General features: G+C 52.3%; 1 protein-coding gene across 1 annotated transcript in view; it reads right to left on the bottom strand.

The window, feature by feature from the left end:
• The window catches only part of LOC144120365 (uncharacterized), a 43013-nt gene extending 36284 nt beyond the window's left edge, over window positions 1-6729 (bottom strand). The window contains exons 1-4 of the mRNA XM_077652727.1: window positions 5199-6729; window positions 3258-3442; window positions 570-723; window positions 1-122 (exon numbers count right to left, since the gene is read on the bottom strand). The exon at window positions 1-122 is cut by the window's left edge and continues 10 nt beyond it. Of these exons, the coding sequence (XP_077508853.1) occupies window positions 1-122; window positions 570-723; window positions 3258-3442; window positions 5199-6729 (1992 nt within the window). The remainder of the gene's footprint in view (window positions 123-569; window positions 724-3257; window positions 3443-5198) is intronic.
• Between the last annotated feature and the right edge of the window lie 2170 nt (window positions 6730-8899).

Genomic DNA, 8899 nt, shown 5'->3' with positions numbered 1-8899 from the left:
GTGGCGGAGAATGAGCTGGCGGAGGATGAAGAAAGCCACTTCTCGCGCTGTAGCCGGGGGAAGAGCCGCCGTTTCAGCATAGCGCGTGAGATGGTCTATGGCGACTATAACCCAACCGTTACCTGAAGGGGAAAAGGGCAGAGGCGCATAAAGGTCGATTCCGACGCGATCGAAGGGACGGGCAGGGCAAGGTAATGGCTGCGCCGGTCCAGAAAGACGCTGCGGTGGGGACTTGCGGCGTTGGCAGTCAGGGCATGAGTGAATGTACTTGCGTAAAAAGCTGTACTACATTCCACGCCAGTAGTACCGGTACCGAAGTCAAGTGTAGGTTTTCAAAACACCCGCATGAGCAGTCTGGGGGTAGGCATGGAAAAAGGCGCAGACTTCAGCTCGTAGTTGGCGAGGAATGACGAGGAGCCATTTTCGACCATCGGGCGTGTAATTACGACGATAGAGGAGACCATCATGCAGAATGAAGTGGCGGGCTTGTCGGCTAAGGGAGCGAGAGGCGGCCGCCGTAGGGCGCCCAGACAGATGGAGCACGATAGATGTAATACAGGGGTGCTTACGCTGTTCCACAAGCATGTTTGGTGGGTGCAACGAGGACAGCACGGAGTCAATGCTGGAGATGGTCGCAGTGTCGGAAGGCAGCGGAGACCGGAAGAGGGCGTCAGCGTCAGAGCGCTTGCGGCCAGAACGATAGACGACTCGAATGTCGTATTCCTGAAGGCGCAAAGCCCAGAGGCCAAGGCGACCCGGTGGATCCTTCAACGATGACGAAGCATTATTTTTCTGTGACGGAGTAATTGATTTCGGCCTTGGACAGCGTGCGGCTCGCATAGGCGACAACGTATCCTTTGTTAGATGCGGGCCCCTGGTTCGCCTGTGCCGTCTCTCGCCAAGGTCGGTGTCCCCGGGTTCCGGATCGGGAGACTGCTGTTGTGGGGTGACGAAGAGAGGACAGGGTCTTCGAGGTGGAGAAGAGACTGAGAGGGTTTATTTACATTTTTACAAAGTTCGAAAGAGTGAATCGGGAGCTGGCGATCACACGCCAGATCGCTGCTTAAATAGGGTCCCCTGTCCCCAGGTCCTTAGTTGGGGAATTTAGTTCATTAAAAATGCGTCCAATCACTGTGACGTCGATCACGTGTCCAGTCTTTAGGGTCCGCCTTCCAGGACGGCCCCAACAACACACTCTTGCCACTTTTGGCAAGTTATGGTCCGCGCTCTCCAGGCAGCCGTGATGAATAGCCCGAAGGGGGTCCCATGGCAGCGTCGAAGGTCAGTCACCTGCACTTCACAGCGGTAGCGTGGGAACTAAAGGTTGCCACCGCAGTTTGCAGAAGGTTCCACGTGGAGCGTGGGAACTAAAGGTTGCAACTGCAGTTTGCAGAAGGTTCCACGTATAATGAAAAGCACAGTCTAAGACGAAGTTGTTTTCGAAGCACGAGGATTCCGGCGTCGTTGGCTTAGTCAAACCCGGCCGCATTTCCCACGGCTCATTTGCAGTCCCGCGGCTCGCCGGCTCCCCCGCCGTCCCCTCCGGGAGAAAGATGTCCCAGGTGGGTCCGGCGTTGAGAACAAAAGACAGGTTCACCAAAGCCGTTCTCAGACAGCGGAGGGCCGTTTCACCCCGTAAACAGCAGGGGGGAGGGGAAGGTCCCTTGTAGACGCCACCACCTGCACTCGTGGCACTGCAAACACATCAACGGCCCTTTGAAGCCTCTGTCGATTGACGATTCCCGGTGGCTTGAATATTCTTGGCATGTTGGCGTCTGCAAACGTAACAGCTCCTCCGCGGCCAGGACAATCTCGATCGGCCAGTGGTCACAATCACTGGTCGAGGAGAGATGACTTGATCTGTAGCGTGGGAGGCCCTTCTTCATCTTGTCTGCAAGCACAGAGCAGAGTCCTAAACCTCGGACAACGGAGGCATTAGTCGAAACCAGCCACTCAGCATGGCGCCACTCCCCAGGCAGTGCACGAAATTCACCCGAGAGCCGCCAGGCGGTTGTGCCATACTACTGCATTGCCAATATAAACGTAAGCACAAAATGTTTTAGCTGACAGCAATAATCTCGGCTACTAAGAACAGCTTCCATGTCTGCCAAATTCACTGCCAAAGCCCGATTCGTCGAACACGGCTAGAAGAGAGGTGGCAAATTTGGAAGCAAAAGAAAAAGGATAATATGACACCACGCCAAAACAAAGCTAGCTAGTACCTAAAAAATACGAAAAGGCACCGAATTTCCACCGAACGGATACCTCAATTATGGGAATAACCTGCTCAATTCGTCGGCATTGCCATGACATTTGCCCCTTTTGTATTGCACAGAAAAGTTAGATTGCTGGCGGGCTAGACTCCATCGTAGCAAGCGGCCATTCTTGGGCGACATTTGACGCAGCCATATAAGCGGACGATGATCTGTCTCGAAAGTAAATTTCGCCCCGTGAACATAACAGGCTAGCTTTTGTGCGGCCCAAACCAGACAAGCGCATTCCTTTTCCGAAGCGCTGTAGGCTTCTTCCCTTACGGTTAACTTCCTGCTGGCATAAAGTATAGGGTGCTTCTCATTGTCGTCTCCGACTTGGCTTAATACGACCCCCATACCCCGGTTGCTGGCGTCACATTGGACCACGAATTCCTTGCTGTAGTCCGGCGCGCGTAACACGGGCCGCGAAACCAACACGCTCTTCAAGCTCTGAAACGAAATTTCTTTTGGTGCGTCCCAGATAACGCTATTCGGCTTTTCTTTGCGAAGCGTATCGGTCAAAGGACATGCTAGCTGTGAATAGTTGGGTATGTACCTTTGGTAGTATCCCACAAGACCGAGAAATGAACGTACATCCGTCTTAGTTCGGGGCTGCGGGAATTCAGCGATAGGGGCTATCTTGAGGTCTGACGGCCTCCTCGTCCCTCTACCGACAACATGACCAAGGTAGGTGACATGTGAGCAGCCAAGACTACATTTTACGGCCTTAATGGTTAGCCCAGCGTCCCTCAAACTCGTCAGTACCCTCCTGAGATGGGAAACATGGTCTTCCCACGAGTTAGAAAAAATGGCCACATCGTCAAGGTAAGGCAGCGCGAAATCCTGCATGTCCTTGAGGATGATGTCCATTAGCTTTGAAAAGCTAAAAGGTGCATTCTTTAGCCCAAAACTAAGCACCAAAGGTCGGAATACCCCTATGGGAGAAATAAATGCTGCATACCGACTCGCGCTTTCCGAGAGGGTGACTTGCCAGTACCCTCTCACTAGGTCAAGGGTGTAGATGTACTGTGCCGCGCTAACTGTCTCGATCCTTTCTTCGATGTTCGGTATTGGGTACAACTGGTCCTTCGTTATGGTATTCAGCTTCCTGTAGTCCACGCAAGGTCGCGGATCTCTACCTGGTGCCTCCACGAGTATCAGCGGGGAGGTGTAGTCGCTCTCTGCTGGCTCTATCACGCCAAGTTCCAGCATGTGCTTTATCTCCGCCTCAATTATTTCTTTCTGCCTTGGAGAAACTCTGTAGGCTTTCGATCTTACTGGATCGGTCGAAGTTAGCTTTATCTCATGCGTGTTAAGATTTGTCTTCCCCGGCCGGTCGCTAAAACTCTCCCGGAATTCGCACAGCAGTTGCCTCAATTCTTGGAGTTGCTTTGGTTCTAGATCCATGGTGCTCGCGGATCGGGACACGATTTCCTCTATGCTGTTGGTAGCATTTTCTTTCATGCTGCCTTTCCACTCAGGGTGTTCGGTTAGTAGCTCTTCGGGGATATTTACTGCCATGTTTACAACCCCGCTCCTTTCTACATAGGGCTTCATTAAATTGCAGTGATAGATCTTTATCTGCTGTCCTCTCCCTGGCATTTTCAAAGTGTAGTTGGTTTCTGAAATCTGATCCAAAACTTCCACTGGCCCGTCCCAGTGAACTTCCATCTTATTTTTGCGTGCGGACCTGACAATAAGCACACGATCCCCCACCTCGAAGGTTCTCAGTCTAGCATTCTTGTCGTAGTACTTCTTCGCCGTGTCCTAGCCGTTTTGAGATTCCGATCCACTAGTTCTCGCGTGGCACTCAGGCAGTTTAGTAACTGCAACACATACTCCACTACTGACTGACTCTCTCCTGTCCCCTCCCACATTTCTCCAAGCATCCTAAGCGGGGAACGAAGAGCCCTTCCGTACACTAGTTCTGCAGGAGTGAAGCCCGCCGCTTCGTGCGGTACTGTTCTCAGGGCGAACAGCGTTGCCGGGAGGCAACTTCCCAATCGTCTTTGTGCTCATAGCAGGAAGCACGTAGCACTCTTTTGAGCACTGAGTGCCACTTCTCGACGCTGTTCGACTGAGGGTGGTAAACGGAGCTATGAATCAACCTCACCCCACACCTCTGTAAGAAAGTGTTTGTGAGTGCGCTCGTGAAAACTGTCCCCTGATCAGCCTGAATTTCTGCCGGAAAGCCAATTCGAGCGAAAACGGACAGGAGACCGTCCACTATCTCTGCCGAGCTAAGCTCCTTTAGCGGCACCGCCTCCGGGAACTTGGTAGCAGGGCATATCATAGTGAGCACGTACTTATACCCTGACTTAGTTCTGGGTAGTGGCCCGACGGTGTCAATGACCAGACGTCGAAAAGGCTCCGAGATAGGCGTCACCAGCTTCAGCGGGGCCTTCCATCTTTCTCCTGGTTTTCCGGTGCGCTGACACGCGTCGCATGACTGCACGTAGCGTTCAGCATCTCGGAAACATCCCGGCCAGTAGTATTCTCCAAGCAGCCTTTCCTTCGTTTTGTTTACACCTAAGTGCCCTGACCAACTGTTTCCGTGACAGAGGCCTAAAAGGTCAGAGCGGTACTTTTCAGGCACGACCAGCTGATCAAGCGTCTTCCCCTTTTTGTCCCTGTAATGGCGATACAGCAATCCGCCTTTGTGGTGCAATGTCACGTTACGCCTAGCAATACCCTCCTTGGCTATGAAATGTACCTTTCACAAGCTAGGGTCTCTTTCCTGTTCTGTGATTAAGGAGTCTCTGTCAACGCGCAATAAGCGATCCATGCACAGGGAGGTTAGTAATAACATGGAGTGTGGACTGCACGCTTCTTGTAGGCTGGCATCGATTGGGCTACCTTCGGTAACAGGTTCCTGCTGCTGTTCATGTGCTCGAGCTGCATTTTCTTTGCTTGGTTCCGCAATCTCGGTTATTTCCTCCCTCTCACCAGTTGCCTCTGATTCCTGGCTGTACCTAAGCTTGGAAGCAAGCTCGCGTGATTTGGACCTAGTCAGGGCTTTCACTGTCCCCTCAGCCAGCTTCTGACCTCGATCGCAAAGCAACTGATTTGACTTATTGGAGAATAGATACGGGCACTGCAATGAAACAGCCGACGAGATGGCGGCTTCTGTCACTAGCTCGCCGAACGGGCCGGAAATAACCATCCTTGCCATAGGCAGGCACACACTCTGATTTTCTAGTACCTGTCTAATCCATGCTACTTCCCCAGTAAAGTCTTCCTCCTTGACATATGAGGGGTGAACAATGTCCATTGTTGCCCCGCTGTCCCGAAGGACCCTGCACGATTTTCCATTTACTTGGAGTTCGTGAATATATGGACGCAGAAGTTCCAAATTCTCATCACTGTCGTTGACATATGAGAAAGCTAATCGCGTCGTTTTACACCTTGCTGCAATATGTCCAGTTTCCTGACAGTTGAAACAACGGAACGGCTTCCTGGCCTCGAACTCCTTCGTCAATGCTTTCTGAGCTTCGGCCTGCTTGGCACGATCCTCAGTTTTTTTTGGGGCCTGTTTAGTGCCCTCAACTGTCTCGCGATTCCTAAATTGCGATCGATTTTTGGGGATGAAACGCTTCCTTAAACCGAACGCTTTCTTTTCAGACTCGCTTGACTCGGGACTCAGCTTTCTCCGTGTTGCATATTCGTCCGCTAGTTCTGCAGCTTTCTCCACTGTGCTCACATTTTCTCTGTCTTGCACCCATAACTTAACGGCCTCAGGGATACTGTTATAGAACTGCTCGAGGCCTACACATTCGACAACCTTATCTTTGGTGTCATATGCCTCCGCGCCCTTCAACCACTCTGTAAGGTTGGCCTTCAAACTGAATGCGAATTCTGCACAGCTCTCGCTACTTTTCTTGCTGGCACGTCTGAACCGCTGTCGGAATTCTTCCGCCGAAAGCCGGTACTTTCTTAGCAAACTCGCTTTCACCTTCTCGTAATCGTCGGCATCTTTCGCATTAAGCCTCGCGACTATAGTCGCCGCCTCACAGGGCAACACCATTAGTAGCCGTTGTGGCCATGTCTCCTTAGCGTAACCCCGTTTCTCACACGTCCTCTCGAAATTCACGAGGTAATAACCAAGGTCCTCGCCAATCTTATACGGCTGCATCAATCTGTCCATATGAAACGATTCGGCCTGACTCGCTCTCTCTAGGGTCGTGCCTCTCGATCTCTCATATTCCAGTTTCTTTTGTTCATGCGCAAGCTGCAACCTTCTGAGCTCCCGTTCCTCTTGCTCGGCCGCTAGCCGTTGCTCCTCAATTTGTTTTTGCTCATTTTCCTTTTTCTTTCGCTCCACTTTGATGAGTTCCCACGTATTGCTAACTGTTTCTTCCTCGGCCGATTCCAAGAGCAATGTGCAAATGTTTGACTTTTTCATCTTCTCCTCTACCTCTACACCCAACTCTTTGCACAGTGACACCAAATCTGTCCTTAGCAACTTCATTAGATCCATGTTTGCTGTTTTGAGCCTTGACATTACTGAACAACTGTTGACGTGAGCTACACACACTCGTCTCACTGATCAACTTCCCACGATTCCCAGCAGTTCAAAATTTTAACCCAAACAATTGAAACCTGGCGAATCTCAAGCAAAGTTCAAGCACTCACCCACAGAAGCAACACCACGCCGCATGGTCGATCCAACCGCTGACAACCAGTTGTTAGATGCGGGCCCCTGGTTCGCCTGTGCCGTCTCTCGCCAAGGTCGGTGTCCCCGGGTTCCGGATCGGGAGACTGCTGTTGTGGGGTGACGAAGAGAGGAGAGGGTCTTCGAGGTGGAGAAGAGACTGAGAGGGTTTATTTACATTGTTACAAAGTTCGAAAGAGTGAATCGGGAGCTGGCGATCACGCGCCAGATCGCTGCTTAAATAGGGTCCCCTGTCCCCAGGTCCTTAGTTGGGGAATTTAGTTCATTAAAAATGCGTCCAATCACTGTGACGTCGATCACGTGTCCAGTCTTTAGGGTCCGCCTTCCAGGACGGCCCCAACAACACACTCTTGCCACTTCTGGCAAGTTATGGTCCGCGCTCTCCAGGCAGCCCGAAGGGGGTCCCATGGCAGCGTCGAAGGTCAGTCACCTGCACTTCACAGCGGTAGCGTGGGAACTAAAGGTTGCCACCGCAGTTTGCAGAAGGTTCCACGTGGAGCGTGGGAACTAAAGGTTGCAAATGCAGTTTTCAGAAGGTTCCACGTATAAGGAAAAGCACAGTCTAAGACGAAGTTGTTTTCGAAGCACGAGGATTCCGGCGTCGTTGGCTTAGTCAAACCCGGCCGCATTTACCACGGCTCATTTGCAGTCCCACGGCTCACCGGCTCCCCCGCCGTCCCCTCCGGGAGAAAGATGTCCCAGGTGGGTCCGGCGTTGAGAACAAAAGAGAGGTTCACCAAAGCCGCTCTCAGACAGCGGAGGGCCGTTTCACCCCGTAAACAGCAGGGGGGGAGGGGAAGGTCCCTTGTAGACGCCACCACCTGCACTCGTGGCGCTGCAACCACATCAACGGCCCTTTGAAGCCTCTGTCGATTGACGATTCCCAGTGGCTTGAATATTCTTGGCATGTTGGCGTCTCCAAACGTAACACCTTGAAATCCAGGTATGCGCTGGGCGAGCACAGCACCAATGCCCACGCTGCTAGCATCCGTGTGTATCTCTGTCGGGGCGTTAGGGTCGTAATGGCGAAGGATGGGGGGCGAAGTAAGGAGCCGACGTAAGTAACGAAAGCTTCATCGCACTCAGAGGACCATGACGACAAAGAGCTCTGGCCTTGAAGCCGCGTCAAGGGCGAAATGATGGTAGCGAAATTTCGTATCAAGCGCCGAAATTACGAACAGAGGTCAATGAAACTCCGCAGTTCTTTAAGATTAGACGGCTTTGGAAAGTCGGCAACCGCACGAAGCTTTGCAGGATCCGGAAGGATGCTCGCTTTGGATACGACATGGCCCAGTATGGTCAGTTGGTGGTTGTGGCGACAGGGGAACAGAAGTAAGAGAGTCCAGCGATGGAGCAAGAACAGTTTCTCGTTCATCGACGAGTTGCAGGAGTTCAGCCGGTTCGACGCACCCAAGGCATTCACCATCAAACAGGGTCACTGGAGATGATAGAGGGTTGCTGACGAGCATGGCTGTCGTTCCGGAGGTCACCGGGAGGACAGCGAAGGGAAGCGGCATGTTCTTGCGGGCGAAGAAACAACCCAGAGAGAGTAAAGACTACAGGGACGGCAGGTTGGTCGCGTGGTGAGGCGCACGAGAGGGAGACAAGGACGGAGGAGTTTGCAGGGAGCTCGACGTCGTGAGAAAGGTGTAATTTGGCCGGATATTGAGGAGACGATGCGGCAGGAGAGCCGTTGGGCAGGGCAGATAAGGAAACTTCGGCGCGGGCGCAATCGACGACGGCGGAGTGCTCAGAAAGTCCCATCATAGAATTACGTCATGGGAACAAGAGGAGAGGACCAGGAATTGAATGATGTACAAGACGTCTTGAATAACGACGCGCGCTGTGCATGTTGCGAGCGGCTAGACTTGTTCGGCGGTAGCAGTGCGAAGAGAAACTCCCGAAAATGGCGTCATAACTTTCTTCAGCTTTCGACCAAATTGCGCGTCCATAATTGAGACAGTAGCTCCGGTGT

Source organism: Amblyomma americanum, chromosome 2, assembly GCF_052857255.1.
Source record: "Amblyomma americanum isolate KBUSLIRL-KWMA chromosome 2, ASM5285725v1, whole genome shotgun sequence".
Classification (NCBI taxonomy): domain Eukaryota; kingdom Metazoa; phylum Arthropoda; class Arachnida; order Ixodida; family Ixodidae; genus Amblyomma; species Amblyomma americanum.
The sequence above is the reverse complement of the archived record's forward strand: the minus strand, read 5'-3'. Positions and strand labels throughout refer to the sequence as shown.